This window comes from Amphiura filiformis, chromosome 6 (genome assembly GCF_039555335.1).
Source record: "Amphiura filiformis chromosome 6, Afil_fr2py, whole genome shotgun sequence".
NCBI classification, from domain to species: Eukaryota; Metazoa; Echinodermata; class Ophiuroidea; order Amphilepidida; family Amphiuridae; genus Amphiura; species Amphiura filiformis.
In genome coordinates, this window is record NC_092633.1 from 51,344,543 (window position 1) to 51,367,923 (window position 23,381).

Genomic DNA, 23,381 nt, shown 5'->3' on the forward strand with positions numbered 1-23,381 from the left:
AGTATAGATAGATGTCTCTCAAATTATATTCCAATACATATTGTTTTATGTACACCTTGTTCTATTTTTGTCTTAAAAAGCAATTTTTATTGTTACAGTCTGTAGATGTACATAACAATAGACAGTTGAGGACTAAACAAAGTTGGCTGAAATGAGTTATGCAACTCTAAAGTGTTACACAGGAGGCGAGTTTCAAATAGAATAGACAATTGGGTAACTTCCATTTGAAATACTCACTTCAGTTATGGAAGATATAGGTAAAGCCATAATACAGGGGGAGTATGGGTTTCAAAATGATTAACCCTGAGCGTCTGGTCAACATTTGCCAGGAATTCAAATTACATTTGAAAAACATACTCCCCCTATGGAAGATATTTCCAAAATATTCCACAGGGGTAGTATGGAATTCAACTGGAACAGCACATTTAGGGTCAGGAGAGAGGTAGTAGACAAATATAGTACATAAGTTCAATTAGGCCAAAAAAAAAGGTTTGTCTCAAAGCTCACGAGTGCGAAATGCAATTTTTTTTTTATTCCTGACTTTTTTATGGTATTTCAAGTCAAAAAGTCTGATTTTTGCTGAATTTTTCCGGAAAAAACTAAAAATTTTTTAATGTACGCATTTTTTTTTTCAAATCCTGTGATTTTACAAATGCACGCGCAAGCTTTGAGACAAACCTTTGGCCTTAGTAAAATAACATAAAACAGTAATTATCATTAACAGATACTCAACATGTTGTATTCGAATTGTAAGTCATATGACTTTGGAACCACTTTCAATAAAATATATATTTTGTTTCTCTAAGTTTTGGCCTGTATTGTGTTATGATTAGTAAAAAGGACAAATGACAGCAGTGGTGTAGCCAGGTGGGGGATATATCAATTTAGCCTCATATTCATTTGTGATGCCCCTCCCCATATTTTTCAAAAGCTATGTTATGGGTATTACTTAAAACAATACATGGTTACAAGTATGGAACATGACATCCTTTATGGTACATAGCTTTCTGGCCAAATGTTCCAGAGACAATTTCTCAAAGCCTTAGGCAAAAAAAAAAAAAATTTTGGTTGCCCTCAACCGACCGACCCTAATTTTGGAAATCAGAAAAAGGTTTTTTTTTTCTATTTACTGTACAAAAGAATACCGACCCTATTTTTGGAAATTCTTGAAAAAGTTTTTTTTTTCTTTTCAAATTTTTGCATTCTGAAGATGTAAAAAAAATGTATTTTAGAGCTTGTGTTCAACATTTTAGTTGTTTTGTAATGTTAGTTGATTCATTTTGACACCAAAATTGTCTGATTTTTCATATTTTGAGCCTTAAATAATACAATCAGTAGAGTTTGCTAGTAATTAAAATAAAAAAGAAAAGAAAAAAAAAAATCCCGACCGACCGATCCAATTGTTAAAATTCATTTGAGGGCAAACAAACAATTTTTTTTTCTTGGCCTTATTGATCTTGGTTTACATAACAATGCATTTCTACCATATTGCAACCCGATATCATATTCTTCATATTGGGTTGGTGTTGGGTTGAAAATAGTCTGGAGACACTCATGAATAAAAGTTGTAAGCATCCGTGTGAATTGATTTTCAAAAATAACCCTAAGCGAGGATGCGAAATTTTGTCAAACTAAAGCTAAAAGAGGATCTTATTCGAATAAAAACACCGTAAGCGAGGAATTGGCTTAAAATTTGCTCCTAAACAAGGAGAGACATTGCGTGTGTCGGTATGAGTGTCATTCAGTGATGATGATCAGCTATTCCTGTCCCTATTGAAGTTGGCTCTGAATTTTTTTAATCTGGTTTATAAAAATCACTCGGAAACCATTCTTTTGGGCTGAATAACTTGATAAATATGTCACCACTAATGGCCGTTCATTGGGTAATTAAAAAAAACTACTAAGTGAGGATCGTTCTTAAAAAAAACCCTTCTTCTAGTAAAATAAGTGTTTTGAGACCCAAATCGCGGATCTGCGCGGATGCTCGTTTTGCCCTTCAAAACCACCCAAAATTCTTGTTTTCTTTCACGTGGATGCTTACAAGTATAATTCTGAGTGGCCCCCCTGGGAAAATAGCCCAGGAAAATAGTCCTTTAGATGGACACAATTTCTATCAACATCAGGTGGACATCAGGTTGATTATTTGACAAGTTGAAACACCAGTGTAGAATCAACACTGATTCAATGTTGACTTTATACCAGCTTGTACCAACTTTTCTGACTGGCATCACAGTTGCTGGTCCGGCTGGCCGGTAACTTTTTAAGGTCAAGCCCGGCTGGCCTGTAACTTTTTGAGGCATATTTCGAACACTGCCACTGAGCAGGTGGAAGGGGGGGGGGGGCAAAATGTCAAAATCATCCCATTGATAGGCCCAAAATATGGTTTGTCAACTAGAATGTTTCATTGTTGACCCCAAATTTTTTGCCAGAGTGCTCAAGAATCTCAAAAATAAAAAGTGGGAGGGGGTAGGGACTTAATTTTTTGTTCAATTTACCTTTTTAATTTTTGTCCCGCTATTTTGAGGTAACTTGCCATCCACGGGTCGGTATTACGGCACTATTTATATTAGTAATTCATGTTCTGATACTAGCTACATGATTCTTTCACAATATATTAATTATAAAACTTGATCATATTTATCAGTAACTTTGTTGATCAGCTTTTGATCCGGAGCTTGGTTATTACATGATTTGTTTCATTAAACTCACTTGGTACATTGGTTATTACATTTCGCTCTTGTTCCATTAGAACCTGCCGTATTGTCTGTAATAAATGCCCCCTCCAATTTTTCTGTGAGAAATTGAAAAAAAAAGTAAACATGTCCATGCCATATTGTGTGAGTAAAGCCTGGTGGATAGTCACAGCGTTTTTCTCCCAGCGGCCGCGATTTTTTCCCCGCCGACGAACAGCGACTTGTCGCACTTGTTCAGCGGAAAACGCTAGCGAGTCCATTTTTTGCCACCGACAGAGTTGCGATAGAAAAAGTTCAAGTAGAAATTTTTTCTACTGGCGATTTTCTGTGCTTGTCCAATCAGGTCGTGTTATTTCACCACGTGATCACTTTAGCGGGAAATAATATTGCCCCAAGTAAGTATGAAGAAATCAAAGACATCATGGCGAACTTGACCGACGAACAAATTGAACAGCGTATGTGGAACAATTTACAAAATCTTTTCTATATTTTACGTTGAAGTGATTATCGTGATGCCCAAAAGAAAAAAGAATTCCTGGTAATCCCCCGGGCAATCCATTGCTACTGCGTTAAATATCGAAGGTGTAGGCCTAGATCTTTATGTTTTGAGCACAATTTAATAGGTCTGTATGTGCATGGTGATGTGTGGTGATCTAGGCTATACTTTCATGATCCTCAGTGGTATACGCTGGCGAATTTACGTAATAAATCGGATTAACTACCATAGCAATAGGTGAAAACAATTTTGAACATATCGCGCTGCACTACAAGCAGGTTGTACTCATCACCTGTGTATGTTTGCAATCATAGATTGAATACAATACTGGTCTTTTCAAAGATACTAATCTTACAGGTGCAAGTGATCAGCATGATATGGTTCAATGCAGTACTGCGTGAACGTATCAGTGCAGCGCGGTATATTCAAAAATTGTTTTCACTTATTGCTATGGTAGTTAATCTGATTATTACTTAACTTCGCCAGCGTATAGGGTCTATCATTACCGCTGTAGAATTATCATTAATAGTTTTACTATAGTTATTATTACTAGGTTTTTTAGCCTGACTGTTTGACTCAGCCGGAGTGTTGATCAGTACAGTGTGCAAGACTCAAGACTGTTATTTTCTTGCATGTAATCTATTCCGCGGTAAATATTGAAAGCTCACGATACTGGAGAGAGAGAGCGAGAGAGAGAGAAAGAAACAAAATCTGAAATTGTCCTTCAAAAATCACTGGTATCCTATCATGCACTATACTTCATATGAAAATGACACTGTTATAATTTATAAAATGCATAAAAACGGACATTTAGGCAACATATGTCACCATAATAGACTGGCAACGCCAGCCTATAATTTTTTTCTCGCAATTGACAGCGTGATAAGTCGCAAACTTTCGCCAACGTGTGCGAGAAAAACGCTGTGACTATCCACCAGGCTTAAGCTGAAAACTTGCATCAGTGATGTCAGTGACGATCGCTAAATTGCATGGACAAAACCTAATATGACTTAAACTTCCATCCATTTCATTGCCTAATTATGGTAGAATTTAACCAGGTTCTTGCTTGATGATGCACTTACGGGTATAATTTATATTACAGACAATACGGTATATTGCTTTGAGTTACACATAGTAATAAATACCAACAACACATGAGAAAAATCTTTTTCGTTTCGCCATAATTGATGTTGGTTTACATAACACACAATGTCAATTTGTAATCACTCAAAAAGGCACTATTGATAAGTAATTCATGATTTCATATTACATGATTCTTTCAAAATATATATTACCGTAATAACAAAACTTGATCATTTTGCACCAATATCTATCAGTATTTGATCCAGTGCTTCAATAATTCTTGGTTTCACAATCATTGTGACTTGTGACATGATCTGGTCCCTGGAGGCCAGAGGCAGCAAAATTTGAAATTGCGATAAAGGCAAAAATATGTAGTAAAAAGCCAATAAAATACATGACAAAATTACAGAATTAGAGAAGGCAAACCAAGACTCCCTGATGCCCTATGGGGAGAAAATTGAGGGTATTCGGGTCCTTGATGACGGTGTGCCGAGACGAACGAATAACAATTCTACGTCCCATCTGCAGCGTCTTGCAATCAACACGTTTCACTAAGAAGCGTGTCAAATTATGCTTAGTATGCGATGTCGCGCTTGCATGACAACATATGCCTTGAGAGCATTCCGAGGGAAACCGAATACCTCCAATTTTTCCGCCATGCCTGTATCAAGATGGCGGTAGAGTCTCGGTTCTCCTTCTCTAAATTCTGTGGACAAAATAGACATCAAAAAACTTTAGAAGTACATGTATGCTAGATTTTTGGTGTTATCAATATATGAAAGCCTAATGTTTAAGGTAAATAATTATAGTAACTCAATTTTCGGAAATGCCTCCTTTGGCCTCCATGGACCAGAATGTGTCACATTTATGCATACTAAACAATTACTTGAGGAAATATCTTACCCCTCCCAGAATCCTTTGCAACATGATACATCACCTCATTTCATCACATGACACTCCCATTTGTACAGGTTCCCTTTGATTTCATTTTGGGAATAGACTGTCTCAACATGGGTTGAAAGTCAAGAAATAAGCATATTTTGCACTTCTGGATGTGCTCTGTTCATTGAGGTATATGAACACATTGAGTTGTACTAGATAGCATCTCAGTACAGGAAATTAAAATGGGAGAAATGCATTATGGGAAGTGTAAGATATCTTCTCTGAACCAATACCCAATATGACAAAATCACTTTGTTCTCACTACAATTTGAATACATTCGGCTATTCCAGTTGAAATCCATACCCCCGTATGGAAGACATGACCTTTATCTCACACACAGGGGGTAGGAGGTGGTGTAGATTTCAAATGGAGTCACCCATTCAGGTAACCCCAATTTGAAATTCCCACTCCCTGTGTGTGATTAATGTCATATCTTCTGTAGGGTGTGTATGGATTTCAACTGGAATAGCCCATTTTGGAGCAGACGACACTGAATGGGTGGTTCCGTTTGAAATTCACACTCCCTGTGTAGGAGATTAAAGGTCTTGTCTTCCGTAGGGTGTGTATGGATTTCAACTGGAATAGCCCATTTTGGAGCAGACAACACTGAATGGGTGGTTCCATTTGAAAGTCGCACTCCCTGTGTGAGAGATTAAGATCATGTCTTCCATTGGGGGTGTATGGATTTCATCTGGAATAGCCCATTAATCCTCTATAGTCAATATACTACCAAAGATTTGGTTTACAGTTACATGGGATTTGTCACAACAATACAACAAATACTTTCCTTGGTACAAGAAATAAAATTCTTTTGTCTGAAATGGTTGATAACACAGTTGAAAGACATGGCATAAGGTACATAAATTTCTACATTTGGCTCAAATGACTCCTGTCCCTACTGCTTGAAGACAAGCTATCCACTGTATTTACTTAAGGTACATATTATCAAAGACTAATACAGACCATTCTCACCAAGAGTAAAGTCCCAGCTGTTAATGAGGGCTAAACTGCAACGCACATACCGCATATATTTTGCTGAGACAAGCAACACTTTATTGTGTAACCGTCACATGAAGACACACAATGCTGGCATGATTGGTTAGACACCCACAATTGAACAATCAGCTTTCATGAACATTGTGGGTATTTATGCTTGAGCTCTGCTGTACCAGCAATTCCGGATACAAATCGAACACTCAGCCTCTGCACCTGCAGGAACCCACAATGTGGGCCACATGGGGTTCCTGCCCTCCGCTGGTAACCCTACCGGTACTCTGCCCACGGGATAATGTTATGCTGGTTTCATACTTTCGTGCCGCTTGCCGCTTTGAAGATGATTTTACTTCACTGCGCAGTCGCACCTGAAACGCTAGCAGTGACCAGCGGCAAGCCAATATATCGATCATGCCACCACTTTGACGCAGCGGCAGCGAATTCAAATCAACTCGGAGCGGTGCTGCTCTGACGGATCAGAACAAAATAAGATTTTGGAGAGGTGCTGAGTGGCAAGAGTGGCTTTCAGAGTCATGCTGTTGCCGCTCAGAGTGTGCCGCTCCTCTTGCAGACAAGTGCAAGCGGCATGATGAAGCGTTACTCCGCTTAGCAGCGCTTTTAATAAGCATTTCTCAAGTAACTTTGGGACATCCTCTACCATTGATGTGTATTGTCTTCCTGACTCTCCCCCCTCTCATGGTGGAGCTTGTCTCTCCTTTGACATGTTTTCTGTTGATGAAGTTGTTGATATTCTTAAGGGTCTTGATACCAACAAGTCTCCAGGTCCTGATAGTATTCTTCCAGTTTTCCTAAAATCATGTGCAAGTGAATTAGCTCCTGTTTTGTGTACCTTTTTTTTAATGAATGTATTTCAAAGGGTGAAATTCCGTCTGCTTGGAAGTGTGCAAATATTGTGCCTATTTACAAAGGTTCTGGTAAGCCTAAGAATGCTATTTCGAGTTACAGACCAGTTTCCTTAACAGCAATCCTCTGTAAGGTCATGGAAAGATTAGTTTGTAAACGTCTTCTTGGTTATCTTGATGAGCATGACATTCTTTCAGATAATCAATTTGGTTTTCGACATGGTAGGAATTGTGAGCAGATGTTGGCTAAATTTTATCATTTTCTCAGTGGTAACCTTGATAACAGCAAATATTGTAATTTGGTGGATGGGATTTTTCTTGACTTTAGTGCTGCTTTTGATAGAGTAGATCATACAATTTTGTTACAAAAGCTTCATTACTATGGTATCAGGAATAATGTGCTTAACTGGATTCAAAGTTTTCTTTCTGGTAGAAAACAGAGAGTTATCTTTGGCGGAGCTAAATCTGATTGGGCTTCAGTCACATCGGGTGTTCCTCAAGGTTCTGTTTTGGGGCCCATCTTGTTTCTGTTATTTGTAAATGACATTAATGACAACCTATCCTCTCCCTTATTTCAATTTGCTGATGACCATACACTTGTGCGCCTATTAGAACTTTTGAGGATCAAGTTGCACTGCAAAAAGATATTGACACAATTCACAAGTGGACCATTGAGAATAAACTCCCCTGAATGCTTCTAAGTGTGCTGTTGTTCATTTTTCGAGGTCTAGGGCTTGCAGTCTTTATACATACAAGTTAGGTGGTATTCCAATTAAGGTTGTTGATGAGTATAAACTGCTTGGTGTTGTTTTCAATTCTTCCTTATCATTCTCTTCACATGTTGATAAAATCTGTAAAAGGTTTCTCGCCTAACTGGTTTTGTCATCAGAACTTCTCGCCATATGCACTTCAGTGCTCTTCTGCATCTATTTAAAGCATTGATACTCCCTCATCTTACTTACTGTGCTGTTATTTGGAATCCTTGTCAGACTGGCCTGCTTGATAGGTTAGATAAGAGTCAGAGAAAGATTTCTAAAGTTTTGATGTATAGGAAGAGGTGTCCTTCTGATCTTTCATATGAGTCTAGATTAGATGAATTTGGATTACTTAAAACATGCGACTTATTTGATTTGTTGAGGTTGATCTTCTGCTTTAAATTGGTTAATGGAATTGGTCCTTCTTCTTCTTTTTGCCAATTTTTCAAGCCTTCTAAGGTTAAGGAGTTTAGGTATCTCCACTGTAGTTCTCATACCAATGCCTTTTTCAACTCTGTTTTTGTTTCCTTTCCACGTTTGTGGAATGAACTTCCCACTGATGTACGCTCTGCACTCCCTTACCTTGTTTAAGGCCATGTGTAAAGAACATTTTATGATGTAATTATGTTTTTCATATGCATGTTATCATTTTGTTTAAATTTAGGTAATTTAGCTGTATAATTAGAGTTGCATGTAGGCCCACTCTAAGGCAATGACTTTGTTCACGCATGTTTTATTTTCTGTACTGCCTATTTTGTGCACTGTTGATACATCATGTGTGCATAAGATATGTCATAGAGTTTTCACTTATTTTTTTCCCCTACAAATGTTTCTGGTTTAATTAATGCATATCTATTATCTTAATTTATATTATTATTATTATTATTATATGTACTTTAATATAATCAGGAAAGAAGAACACATTGTGCTTGGACTGTTTAGTCTATTTCTTCTTTCCTGGATTGTCATTTAAATTGCTTTTAATGTTTTTTCATGTTTGTAATTTATGGCAATTGAAATAAATATTATTATTATTATTATTATAAAGTATGAAACCAGCTTTAGCCGCTTCCACAACCTCCGCTGGTGGCTCATACAGGGAAGCATCAGGTGCAGGATGGATATCTCTGATATGCTTATTCAGCTTGAACTGCCGAATGCTGATATATCCTTTGACATGACCTGTATGTTTTCTCGTCTGTGCATATTATACACTGATCACTCGACTAACCATTACATAATAGGAAACCTACAAAGACAAATTCATTCTTACATGTGTATCCAGAACTGAATGTCTATCAACTTACAAATCCTATCCTTAGGAGCCTTCCCCAGCTGGCTCAGTACGCACATACATAGAACACGGTCAGGTTGTCATCTGATCGGGTAGAGTCAGCAAGACATCATCAGTCGGCGCACCACGCTAACTGTATAAACCCATGAATGGCCCTGGCATGCTTGGTAGGACACTGTGTCATCTCAGTGGCTTGATCTGATTATAAACATACAATCAAATTAAATCTTTAGAACAGTGTACATTCCACGTCATAGTTCAGTTAGCTGCTTTGAAATGGCACTCGCTAGAGTATCGCAAGCTTCGTCCACTCCAGCCCACTTGTCCATGATGCATAGTTGCATCTAGTTCTGGCCGACTCAACTGGTGGTGCGAGTCAGTCAAGTGGTACACAATAATTTGTTAACATAAATCTTGAACAAAAAAGGGTAACAAATACCCAATCTGAGCTGTTAAAAATCTAAAATCCAGGGCACTGCCCCTAGACCCTTGCTAAGGCCAGCCCCTGGACCCCACCCACTAATGCGCTTGATCGCGCACACGCTCCCTTGCCAAGTCCTCACTTAATATTATTGGCACTTCATGATCACTATAATCCAGTTGAGACTTCAAATAAACTACTTGAGTTCATAAACCCTGATTTGTGCACAATTAATAGATTATCCACATCCGATCTTTTCAATGTCTGTACTCTCTCTGTGTCACCAGTTCTGCTACTTCACCAAGTGGACTACTATAAATATTTAATATATATAGTAGTCCACTTGGCGAAGTAGCAGAACTGGTGATTATTTGCATTTGCGGTTAGCTGATTTACGTATGGGTGTGTATGCGATGGGTGATTTCTGTTTTTGTATTGATGCTTACCTCTTGCAAATAAACGTTAATTGCCATCACAAGAAACTCATCTTTATTCATTGCCGGTCGATTGCTACTTTGGGACACGCTCATTGACTACATGAAGATTCAAAAGAAGAAAAAAATACTACACAATTAGATTTCTTTACTTTACAATGGAACAAAACAAATTTATGTATTCTGGATTTGTAATAATTATGCTTGTGCTAAACTTTCTGCCGCTTGCCGTTGAGTGGCATGGCGTGACGCTTCATCATGCTGCTTGTACTTTTCTACAAGTGGAGTGGCATGCCACTGAGCGGCAGTGGTATGACTATGAAAGCCAATATTGATGCTCAGCACCGCCAAAATTAGTTTCTTGTTCTCATACGTCGGAGCAGTGCCGCTCTCAAGTTGACTTGAATTCAGCTCCGAGTGATCTGCTGCTTTGGGCAATGCCATGGAGTGATCGATATATTGGCGTGCCGCTGGCCACTGCTAGTGTTTCTAGTGCGACTGAGCAGTGAAGCAAAGTCGTCGTCAGACCGGCAAGAATGTATGAAACCAGCATTAGGCTTCCTTGTCCAATGCCCTCAACAGAACTAAATCTAGACTGTTGATAAATTGAGTTCCCTTCTCATGAACATTGGGCTATTCCATTTAAAATCCACACTCCCTCTGTGGAAGATTTGGGAAATATCTTCCACAGGGGAGTATGAATTTCAAATGGAATGAACAAATTAGGCAGCTCCATTTGAATTTAATGCACCCTCTGAGAAAGACTCAACCTGAATCTTCCACTAAGGGAGGGTAAATTTCAGATGGAGCTGCTACAATGTGTTCATTCCATTTGAAATTCATACTCCCCTGTTGAAGATATTTCAAAAATAGCACATTGTGCACTATTCTGAAAGAGTAATAAGTATCATAAGATTCTTTTTACCTCCACAATTTCATCTGACAGATCTTCATCCGTGAATCGAGCTCCTGCTTCAAGTAACCTGAAAGAACATACATCTCTACATTAATAACATGAACAATAAAATGTAAGTATATATATTACACTGAAGGTACATATATCAAGGAATGACTGTCGTAGTGCACAACGTTAGTAACTATTGGTTACGGTTCAAGCCTGGGCTCATACACCTGTTCTGAATTAAGATCTGCCATAGGGTTTGTGTTATGATCATTTTGATCAGTGGTTCGTAACAAAGAAAGCGTGAGCCAGTCGACCTAGCAACGGTCATATTCAAATGTGCACTATGCCAGCGAATAAGGTAGATAACTCAAACAAAGAGCTATTGCAGTTGAAATCCATACACCCCCTATAAGTCACACTATAGTACATTGTATCAGGAACTTAGGTAGTTATTTCTATCTTCATAAGCTTTACTTTATTATATGTGATGCGATCAAGCAAAATCAATCTGAACTCGGACATATTAAATTTTCAGTTTCTTATAGGATAGTAAAAGCATTTACAAAGCTGCATTTTGCAGAAAACCCTGTTGAAATTGAACAACCAGTTCCAAAGATATGAGCAATTAAATAGTTGCCAAAACAACAGGAAACAAAAGGATATATTTCCTTTATTTGGCTATATCTCAAAATCAATATTTCCAAGTTCCGACTGATTTTGCTTAATCGCATTATACTCACATGAGTGGATCCTTGCTCTTGGAAGCTGACACTGCATCTGTAAGTGACGCCACTAATGTCTCTGCTAAAGAACTATCAACAACAGGTTCACAGTCTTTTGATAGCACACTAGCGAAAAAAAGGGCTTGGGTTCGATGACAATATTCTACGAATGAAAGAAAGAATGAAATCAACAAAATGCTTAGATAGAGAAAAATTTAATGTGACTGCTCAGATCATAGCAGTTTATGTTTTCTGAAGTTGGTCTAATTGTATTTTGATCACACTACTGCTGCTACCCCAATGTAAATATTTTGCACAAAATTTAAATTTTCTATAGACTTGAATGGTTTTAGGGAACAAACCTAAAGTTTGATGAAGCTCTACACACGAAAAGTCCTTTCGTTAGGGAGGAAGGGGTCAAAAGTCCGATTACATTTGTAAAGAAGTAGTTAAAACATCGGTCAAAGTTGATCTTTTTTTAAGGATTTAATGTATAATTGTAAAATGTTAGTATTTTCTGAAGTACGATATTGACATTTTTCAGTGCAGTGGTTGCTTCAAAATGATTTCAAATAAATATAGAGTGTAGTACTCGCAACCTGCAACTTGTAAGTTCATTTTTTAAAGCAGCTGTTCCGCACTTTAATTCTTTTTTGTTTGAAAATCCAGTAAGTCCATTTTTATGAAGAAAAATATTTCAAAATAAAATAGAATTATTGTTTCTTAAACGTGATCAATATCCTAGCCTCCACAACCCCATCGACCATATACCGACGGCCCTTAGCCCAATGAATATGGGTTGGAATTTTCGATATTTGACACTTACGTTAGAGGGGAGGGGTTAGCCTTTTAATGAAAGGACTTTCGTTTATAGAGCTTCATCGAACTTTTGGGTTGTTCCTTGCACTTAATTCTGTGCAAATTCATTAGATGGGCTATTCCAGTTGAAATCCATACTCCCTGTATGGAAGACATGACCTTAATCTCCCGCACAGGGGGTGTAGATTTCAAGTAAATTTAAATATTCACACTCCCTTATGGAAGATTAAGGTTATGTCTTCCACATTCCTTTCCGGGAAAATCTCATAAGCCTTTGTGAGTAGACCTGAGATGTCGTCATGTTGATGTGCATATCGTATAGTGAACATCGTTACTGCGAATTTTAAAACCGTGAAGTGCGCAGTAACGCTATGCGCATCGGTGTGATGTCACATGACGACATCTTAGGTCTTCTCACAAAGGCTTATGGGATTTAAAAAAAAAAAGGTCAACTGTGCAACTGCACTGCAACAATTGACATGTATATAATACAGTTTATATCAATTTTGGGTGATAAAAAACCAACAACTAAAAAATAAATAAAAGTTTTCTATTTACCAACAAGAATAAAAGCAGCTACAACACCTGAATAGAACACATCATACGGAATCACCTCATGCTCTCTTGGTCCGACTTTCTTCAAGAAGTTGCTATATATTGATTTAGGAACATCTCTGGAAAATATGGAAGTAAAATAAAGCACTGTGAGCTACATGTATTATCACATAGGGAATTACTGGTTGGAGAGGATCATACACTTGACTTAGGAGGTGGGCCCCCTCATCTCTGTTCACTGATCATACACCATCTTCTGTCGGGATATGTCCATCCGAAGTAAGGATCAACAACCATCATTCTGATGATGCCTATCGAACATGGTAGGCAAAACCGTCAATAGTGTGTAAAAGTTTTGATTTTGTTCAAAAGAAATCTTTTATAATCTCGCTCATGTACATTAAAAATAATAAAACCACTTATAAAGTCTACCAACCTGCATATATCGTGTCTAGGAGATCATTATATGAAGTGCCTGTTAAACCTGATGAAGATTTGGAACCTGTGCAAACAGAAATACAGTGGAAACTTGTTAACTTAAAATTCCCGATACACAAAATTCTCGATAACATAAAATTCCTGATAACACAAAATTCTTGATATAACACAAAATTCATGGCAACACTAAATTTATTTTAGGTCACAAACATATATACCTTTCTACATTATAATGATTGCAGTATATGGGGCCAGCAATATCCTGCTATAAACTACAAAAGGGAGAAAGCCTTCTCACATCCTCCCCCCGACTACGTCACTGATCATAGTCATGATTACTTGGCCCCAACAAATTGACTACTATAGAGCTGAGATCATGCAATCCTATTTATACCCCCCAAATGTTTGCTTGCTCTCCACCACCCGACAAAAAATTTCCGCACGGCCCGCCAAAAATCGCTTGCCCCCCCCTCTCGGCCCGCCAAAAATCGCTGCCCCCCTCCTCTTGGCCCGCCCAAAAATCTTTGCCCCCTCCCCCTTGAACATGCCAAATTTTTGGGATCCCAAATTCCAAACTTTAAATGGTCTAGATGTATGTTTGAAAGAGCGAAAGCAGGAAAATTTGCATATTTAAGCGTTTCCGCACGTTTTCCTAAGCCTTTTAAAGCATTTTATTAAAAGGTGCCCGTGAATCGCTTGCCCCCCCCTCTCGGCTTGCCAAAATTGCTTGCCCCCCTTTCGCTCTCGCCAAAAATTTCTTGCCCCCCCAATTTTACCCTCCCCAGGGCTCATAATTATTGCACAGCCCCTAAGTATTCAGTCATCCTAATTGAAGACATTTCTACATTTGTATGGTGTGACATGCGTATTGAAGGTCTGAAATATTGATTTATCTTTCCACATGACCAATGGTCATTGCCTACAGGCCTATACAGTAGTAGGTCATTTTCTTGCCTAACTATGGAGTATGGCAACATTTCCTTTGAGAAAGAGCAAGCAAACAAGCAACCATATATATACTGTAAATAAACTGGCAACCATACTTGTCAATACTTCATATGCCATTGCTACATTGGTTTTGAATGCATTCCTTGTGTGATCTGTCTGTATCAGCAGCTGATAAGCCCGCGATGTTTTACTGTTTTTCTCATCTTTGTTTTCAAAGCTGAAACATGAAAAGATAAAAGACACCTTTAAAATTACACAACATTCCCACTGAATACCGTTTAAAAAAAGTTAGTTAAAAAAAATTAATAAACCCGCCAAACAAATTGTCTGATACGAAGAATCTGTTCATAGATTGGGTCCCCCGCTCTCAGATCCAGATGGATTCCTTTGACCCAATCGCATAAATTTGTCATTTGCAGTTGTAAGAATTAAGAGAATTAAGCTATTTTCCCAGCCTATAAAACATATTCTTTAGAGTCATTGGTGACTACCAAAAGAAGAGAATTCAAAAATAGTACGTTGCTTCGGTTTGTTTGTCTTGGATTGGTTATTGATGATTACAAAATTTTGCTTCTCAATCCCAAAGATGACTTCAAATCGACAGCACTACAACAAGATACTATAACCGGACAGCAGAACTTGAATGAAATAAACTTCTGTAATTTAAATATAGGCCTACATGTACATTAAAAAAGATTACAATTCTCATATAAAAGGAACCTCAATGAACAGAGCACAACCAGAGCTTGCAAATTATGTTTATTTTATAACTATCTAGTATCGACCTTTGTTTAGTAATTCTATTCTCAACTTGAAAACAAATGGAACTTGTACAAAAAAAAGTGTTATTTCATGAAATGAGATGATGTATCATGTTGCAAAGGATTCTGGGAAGGGCAAAATATCTTCTCTGTGTCTACATGTAGTTACTAGAAACAATGCAAAATTTACTTACTATTGAGCTAAAAATGCCACCGGATCTGGAGGTCTGTTAGCAACAATCTTGGCAAGTGCACCCCTCATCCATTCACTTACTCCTGTTCTTTCTACATTGTGTACAACATAAAATCAACATACAACGTGTGAAAAAAGTTTATCTTTATGTAATTTTTACGTAAATCGACTCGACTGCTCAGTGCCAGAAGTGGGTAAGTGCAATAATAAATTTGTATAGCTATAGCACCTTTTCCAAATCTTGGAGGATTCAAAGCGCTGTTCGCTGCCATGGTGAATCATCACAAACAGATCCTATCAACTAGGCCAGTTGCTGCCGAATCTGGCGCAGACCTATCCGCACTTGGATTGTAACATCCACCAATTATCTGTGCAGCTCCCCAAATTCCATTGGGTGAGAGAAGTTTTTGATTTATCCAAACAAATAATCACTGATTTTTTGAAAGCAGGAGGAAACCGGAGTTCCTGGAGAAAACCTGCCATAGCGAGTGTGGAATCGGGATGGGCACGGCCGCGACCGCGACCCTACATCATCAGTTGAAACAAACATCTTAAAAGTTTCCAAAAACAGCTTTGTCATTCCTCATGACAAAACAACATGTAACTTGAACTTCATTAATAATAGATTGAAATCCTACTACCAACGTTTCTTATTTCCCAGCCTGACCAAGTCCTAAATCTTAAACATCATTTTCTGCCTGCGCAGAAGTACACCAAATTGACCAAAAGTGACCTTTGACATTCTTTTGTGGCGAGTGACATCAAAATTTTGGGCAATTTTATGACACCATTTTTGTCTGTAACTTCAAAACTTAGTATATGCACTAGAAACATGATTGATCCCTTATTGTTTAGGTAATTTAATTCTCTTTCAAATGAAAGAACTTTCAGCTAAAAATATTGAACTTCAAAATTTTATGAACATCCCTACCATGACATGGTCTTTCAATTCACGCCGAGACCCGAGTGTCCTTGACAGGCTTGACTATGCTTCAGTGGTCATGAAAGAATTCAAAAGATAACCTCTGCCCCAATAATCCCAAGCTATTGTCTGAAACTAAACCTCGGAAGATGTATGGTAAGAACTCAGTCCTCAAATGATAGTCATATAACGACCAAAAAAAGATAAATGACTGACTATCAAATCAAGTGACAAGTATCATCATATGATCATTGCTCAAGGACTGAGTTCCGCAGTCTAGCCTGACCTAAAGTCTTGATTTTTGCAGATATTATATTTATTTACTAGCGTACATTACAATCGTATAAAAACCAGAATTAAAAAAAAATTTGAGGGCTTCTCCTCACCTGTGTGTACCGCGCATGACCAATATGGCGCAGTTTTAATCTCTCCCGCAAAATTTGTGTTTCTCCCTCAAATTGCATGGTTTTCTCCATCCAATTTGCATCTCTGGTGTTTTACCTTCATCACCAAACGTGACTCATGACCTGTCATGTTCAGATTTTTCCATCATCTGTCGTAAAATCTATCCTTCATCTGCAGCTCATCAGCCACCAATACGAGACTGCCGAATTCGGAAGACATTCATAGTAGTCCCTTGCGATCGAGTGTCGCTGTCAATGCTGTAGTACAGGTAGGGCAATATTGTTGCCAATGTTTATGTCTGTTGGTGAGAGACTGGACTGTATCCTTGTTACCAATCCTTGCTACCAACCCTTACTACCTACCAACCTAGTCCGAATAATCAGACCCAGAACAAAATATTAATTTCTGACATGATGTTGTACTGGGTCTGAACTGTTTCCATATGAAATCTTGATGGAAAATTGGACAATAGAAGCACATGGTTCTATGTGACAGCTTTTTAATCCCTATTCATGTTACGTGAATCACACTATTGTGGACCATCCTTCTGATACTTGAGTGTTTGGACACGCGGAACGGTTTTTTGTCTACCTCTCTGTTTGTAAACAAACCAGGAGGTCGAAATCGTCCTCCTCGCCGAATACGAAAGTCAGCGTAATAGTACGGCACTACTACCAACCCTGCTACCAATCCTTATATGCACCAATCCTATGTTGTTTATGTTGTTACCGGTTACCATTGGTTACCAATCCTGCTTGTGTGAATGTTTACCAATCCTTGTTACATGTATTATGCTTGTTGTACATACCAATGCTTGTATCCTGCCACCCTTTATCTGCCTGCCGTGTGTTCCTTCAATCCTTGCATGCTCACCCTCCATCCTTCAACACCCTCCATCCATCAAACATGTCTATTGTCATGTAGTTTGTGTGTGTGTGTGTCGTGCATGCTTGCATCCCACCTGCATGCTTGAGAAGTTATGGGACAACTGGATCAAACTGTTAGATAAAGTGAGCAGCAAAAGCTCATTATGCTCATGTACTACGTATGTTCTGTTTTCTGCAAGTCATTTGTTGCTCTTAAACGCCATGAACTTGTATGCTTACGATATACTTGTGTATGTTTATCTTATGAGACAATAGACACTGATATTATTGAGAAATCACATGACCCATGTATTAAGATCCAATCATGCTGTATGTATCCTGTACATACGTATCCAGTGTATACGGCTATCTTTTCCTCCATCACTCTTGAGTTGGATCACACTTAAAGTCATCCTGCTGATCCAAACAACAGCCCTACTTCTGATCATCAGGGCTGGCGACGTTGAGCGAAACCCAGGACCTAGGCAACCAAAGTATCCCTGTGGCGAATGTCACAAAGCCAGCACAGACTACAAAGGTGCAAAAGCGAGCATTCTTTGCGATGAATGCAGCATGTGGTTTCATGTCGAATGTGTTCATATAAGTGAAACAGTGTTAGCAAGCCTTGCCAGATCAGATCTCCCATGGGAGTGCACCAACTGTGGTTTACCCAACGCCTCAGCAAGCCTATTCGACTCTACCACCTTAGACAATAGCTTGTCTGAATCTGATGTTTTTGAGAACACTAAGAGGAGCTTATCAACCAGCAGCTCTTCCGAACCAGGGTCACCAAATGCCCAGTCTTCGCCATCAAAGACATCCATGCACAGCAGCAGCAAACCTAGCAACAGCACTACCAATCTTTGTTCGCTTACTATAAACTTTCAAAGCATCTATAGAAAGAAGGAAGTGCTATGGAGTCTAATTGATGATGTGAAACCCGACGTTATATCCGGTTGTGAAACCTGGCTTAAACCAGCTATAACTCATGGAGAAATCCTTCCTCCAGACTACAAATTATACCGTAAAGATCGGCACGATGGATACGGTGGAGTTCTTCTTGCTGTTCATTCCAGCCTTACCAGCTATCAACTTGAAACCAACTCTGATGCTGAATTTGTGGCTGCTAAAATCCTGAATGGTAAAGAGAAACCCCTGGTCATTGGCGCCTTTGTACCGCCAACCAACAACAGCCAAGAATACATAGACTCTCTAAACAAGACCATTGAAGATCTCTGTGTGTCAAACCCTGAATGTGCAATCTGGATTAGTGGCGATATCAATCTGCCTGATATCGAATGGTCTACTGACCAAGTGATCGCCATTAATATCCAAAAAGCCTCAATGAGTCATTCCTGCAGACACTGTCACGCACTGGACTTGAACAGCTCGTCGACTTCCCCACAAGAGGTGACAACACTCTTGACATCGTGATCACCAACCGGCCTTCATTGGTCAACCGATGTGAAGGAATGCCAGGTCTAAGTGACCATGACATTGTTTACGTGGACTTGAATATCCAAGCAAGTAGGTCCAAACCAGTCAAGCGCAAGATTTACCTCTGGAAACGTGCTGACCTTGACGCAATCCACTCTGCCACTAAAACCTGGGCAGATAGCTTTTTCTGAAGATACTCCACCTCCACTCCAGTTGAAATACTTGCTACTGAAGTTGAAGATCAGCTTGAGAAGATCCTAAATGAGTATGTGCCATCAAAACTCAGCTCTTCAAGATTCAGCCAACCGTGGTTCTCAACTTCCACCAAGAGAATCTGCTGTAGAAAGCATTGTGCCTTTAGAAAGGCGAGAAAGACCAATAAAGACAGAGACTGGCGTCGCTTTAGGAGACTTAAGAAGCAAGCTCAAACAACATGCCGGCAAGCTTACAGCCAATATCTCACCAACATCATATGCAGTGAACCAGGTGGAAACAAACGTCTTGGTGCGCTAATCAAAGCCAAGCGCTGCGACCAAACAGGAACTGCTCCGCTAAGAGATGGCAACATCCTCCACAGCGATCCAAAGACCAAAGCAAGCATCCTGAACCACCACTTTGCATCTGTATTCACTGATGACAAGTCAAACACCCTGCCAGACCTTGGACCTAGCCCGCATCCTTCAATGGATAGAATCACAGTCAACATTCAAGGTGTCATCAAGCTTCTCCAGAACTTGAAACCCCACAAGGCCACAGGTCCAGATGGAATTCCGGCAAGACTTCTCAGAGAAACGGCAGTGGAAATTGCTCCCAGGGGGGTCACTCCCATTGTGGCCTGTACACCATCCGCGATAATGAAAACGCGTAAAAAGGGTGTCAAAAACATGAAAAATTGGAAAAAAGGGTAGCAAAATTGCAATTTCTAAATACGCGGAAATGAAATTTAGGGTATGAAATTTGATGTTAGGAATGAAATCCCTGTTTAGGGTGTCGTTTTAGCCAAGGGTTAAATCCTTGTTTAGGGTGCTTTTCAAAAGTTGATTATCGCGGATGGTGTACATGCCACAATGGGAGTGACCCCCCTGGGAAATTGCTCCTGCAATCACCTTACTATTCCAAGCTTCTTTGGATCAAGGCAAAGTACCAGCTTCTTGGAAGAAAGCATCCGTCGTTCCGATCTTCAAGAAAGGGAACCGCTCCTTAGCTGCCAACTACAGACCTATTTCTCTGACATCCATCCTGTGTAAGCTCTGCGAGCATATATTCCACCATGCTATGATTGGACACTTTTCCAAGCACCAAATTCTGACAGATGCACAACATGGCTTTCGAAAGAAGAGATCGTGTGATACACAACTCATCCTCACCATCCAAGACCTGGCTAAAGGCATTGACGAGAAAGGCCAGACTGACCTGATATTGCTGGATTTCGCCAAAGCATTCGACAAGGTGTCCCACAAGCTGCTTCTACACAAGATCAAGCACTATGGAATCCATGACAACACGATCCACTGGGTGCAAGACTTCCTTAGTGGCAGGACCCAGAAAGTGCTCGTAGACGGGCAAAGCGGCAGCGAAATCGAGTAACATCAGGTGTTCCACAAGGCAGTGTACTCGGCCGCCTCTTGTTTCTTGCCTTTATAAGGCAAAAAAAAAGTTGTTTGCTTGCCCTCGTCCGACCGACCGCCTCGGCAGTCCCGACCGTAGAACTTTTTTTTTTGAAAAAGTTTTTTTTTTGCGATTTTCCCAAAATGGCATGTATTTTTAAATCTGTAAAACCGATGATTTAAAAGAACGTTGTAAAATACCATATCCTGCATGTTTACGTGTCCGGCTGTACCTGACTGTCGGGTTCCGCAATTTCGTGATACCACCTCAGCGTCTAAGCTCTAATACAATTTGCTATCCACCTGCACATTTCGGACGGCGCATCTAGGGATGAGTTTATTTACAGGCAAAATATAACCGTGCATATCGTGCAAGAATGGATACAATATAGCAGATGTTAAAATATGGTAAAAGTAGATAAAATTTGAAAACAGTTGTACCAGATATTCATTTCTTGTTTATAAATATTTAAGATTCATGATATTTGTTCGTATCAACTAGGAAGTAACATTGCACTATTTTTTTCAACATGTTTGTTGAGGCTACTTTTATTAAGAGCACAAATCGCTCGGTATAAATATGATTTCACTTTAAACATGGCGGACAAAACATTTAGTAGGAGTAGCGCTTAGCTGTACAGGTGAAGCAAGGGACCGAACACGCTGATTAATATGATAGTTTTGAAAAGCAGAAAACACTACATGTAGGAGAATTGTACACTTCATTAAACGTAGGCCTACATGTAGAAGAGCTACAATTGTTTAAGGTGCAAGTGGCGAGCACAGATGCTGGACCATGGCGTGATGTTGCTGCTAGTGCTACAGAAATGCTTGAACCATTAATTGCATTCGCCGATTCGGTATTCGCCATGTCTGTTTCTGGGAAACGGAAAAAAACAAAAACTTTTCCCGACCGACCGACCCAATTTTTAAAATCCATTCGAGGGCAAGCAAACAATTTTTTTTTTGGCCTAAATGACCTTCCAGCCAGTACCAGAAGCTCTGTCACCCGCCTCTTTGCAGATGACTGTGTCCTGTACAGACGTATCTCAACGAGTCAAGACACCAAACTTCTTCAGGACGACCTAGATGCATTGCAGGAGTGGGAACGCACTTGGCTAATGCAATTCTATCCATCCAAGTGCCAGGTAATCCATGTCACCAACAAAAGGAAGCCTATCACCACTGCCTACAACATCCACGGTGTAACCCTTGAAGAGGTGACCTCTGCAAAGTACTTGGGTCTGAACATCGACAGCAAACTCAATTTTAACACTCATGTTGACATCATCACCAAGAAAGCCAATGGAACCCGTGCCTTCCATTGCTGCAGCAGGAAAATCAAGGAGGCTACATACAACACCTATGTAAGACAAATTGTAGAGTATGCTGCAGTGGCCTGAGACCCCACACCCAGCGCAACATCAAAAAGGTGGAACAAGTCCAAAGAAGTAGTGCGCGATTCGTCACCAGCCAGTATGATCGTAGGGACCAGCGCCACCTCACTTCTTAATGAGCTCAAATGGTCGTCACTCCAATCTAGACGTCGTCAAGCCAGACGCGCCATGCTGTACAAAATAAGGTACAATCTGGTCGACATCAACTGGGAGCAACATCTAACCGTAGCAACATCTAACACCAGAGGACATGCTTCCAGATTCTGGACACCATACTGCAGCTCCCAGACTTACTTGGCTTCCTTCTTCCCACACACCAGCAGAGAATGGAACGCCCTCAGGAAGGACCCAGGAGACTTCACCTCGCTCGATGCCTCGACGGTAACCAGCTGGCATCCTTCCTTTTTATCGCACATCACCTTGTATATATTTTGCACCTGATTCTACCTGCAGCCATATTCGTCATAGCAGGTACGCACAACTGCAGTGTGAATATATTCAGTTCCTGAAGCACACACTTACCAAGAAGAAGAAGAAGAAATGTTATATTGGCTTTAAGCTTACAGTTACATAGGGTGTCGAATTCAACAACCATAACGTTGAAAGCCAGAAATGTTTCACATAGCAACACGATGAAATCGGTAAGTATTGAGACTTTCATCAGTACCCTTTATTCGCCATGATTGGAAATAAAACACACTGCAATCTTACACACATGCACATTACCTAAAAAGTCCCTGTTTCCTTCAAAATCGACCGGAACATCGGCCTCTTCTTTCCTTTTTTCTGCCATTATACATCGTCTTGGGCGGTATGCAATATGCGGTATCTCCCTCACCAGCTTGGGCAATATGCACAAAAAAGTTTGTTCTTGAACTGTGTGTTTACACTAATAAAGCGTTCCTCCAGTAATGTCACGGAATACATTCATTTACATCTGCGTCTTTCATAGGCGTAGATCCCGGGGGGATGGGGGTTTATCCCCCAATATTTTGCCAGGGGGGATGTTCCATACAATCATCCCCCCAAATGTTGATGCCTGATAATGGGTTTCTGACCAAATTAACCTCATATTTGCCCATTTTTTAGCCCCAAAAGTGCAAATTTTATGATATGTACTGGGATGAAAAGCAGGCCATCAAGTGAAAATTTTGACCTTTTATATTGAAGCTATACATTTTTTCCCCCAAAAGACCCTAAAGTTTTGGTGGTTTGGAGGAGCAAAAATAAATCTACATCTTCAACACGAAAGGTCAAATTTTTCATAAGATGCACAGCTTTTCATTCCAGCTACATAAACTTAAAGTACATATCATTAGATTTATACAGTTTACTTCGATGACTTTTTAATCATTTGCCATAAAATGTGTTCTATATCATGAATTACAAAACACCAGAATTATTTGATATCATCAGGACATGCCTTTTTTTT

General features: G+C 39.4%; 1 protein-coding gene across 1 annotated transcript; it reads right to left on the reverse strand.

Moving 5' to 3' along the window:
* Positions 1 to 8,876: 8,876 nt before the first annotated feature.
* LOC140154277 (tubulin polyglutamylase complex subunit 1-like) lies at positions 8,877 to 22,750 on the reverse strand. Its single transcript, XM_072176862.1, has 9 exons — positions 22,676 to 22,750; positions 15,317 to 15,407; positions 14,457 to 14,578; positions 13,412 to 13,477; positions 12,979 to 13,092; positions 11,620 to 11,764; positions 10,901 to 10,958; positions 9,988 to 10,074; positions 8,877 to 9,318 (listed from the first exon to the last, which is right to left on the reverse strand). Exons 1-9 carry the CDS (start codon positions 22,740 to 22,742, stop codon positions 9,301 to 9,303), a joined length of 768 nt encoding a protein of 255 aa, XP_072032963.1. The 5' UTR covers positions 22,743 to 22,750; the 3' UTR covers positions 8,877 to 9,300.
* Positions 22,751 to 23,381: the final 631 nt, after the last annotated feature.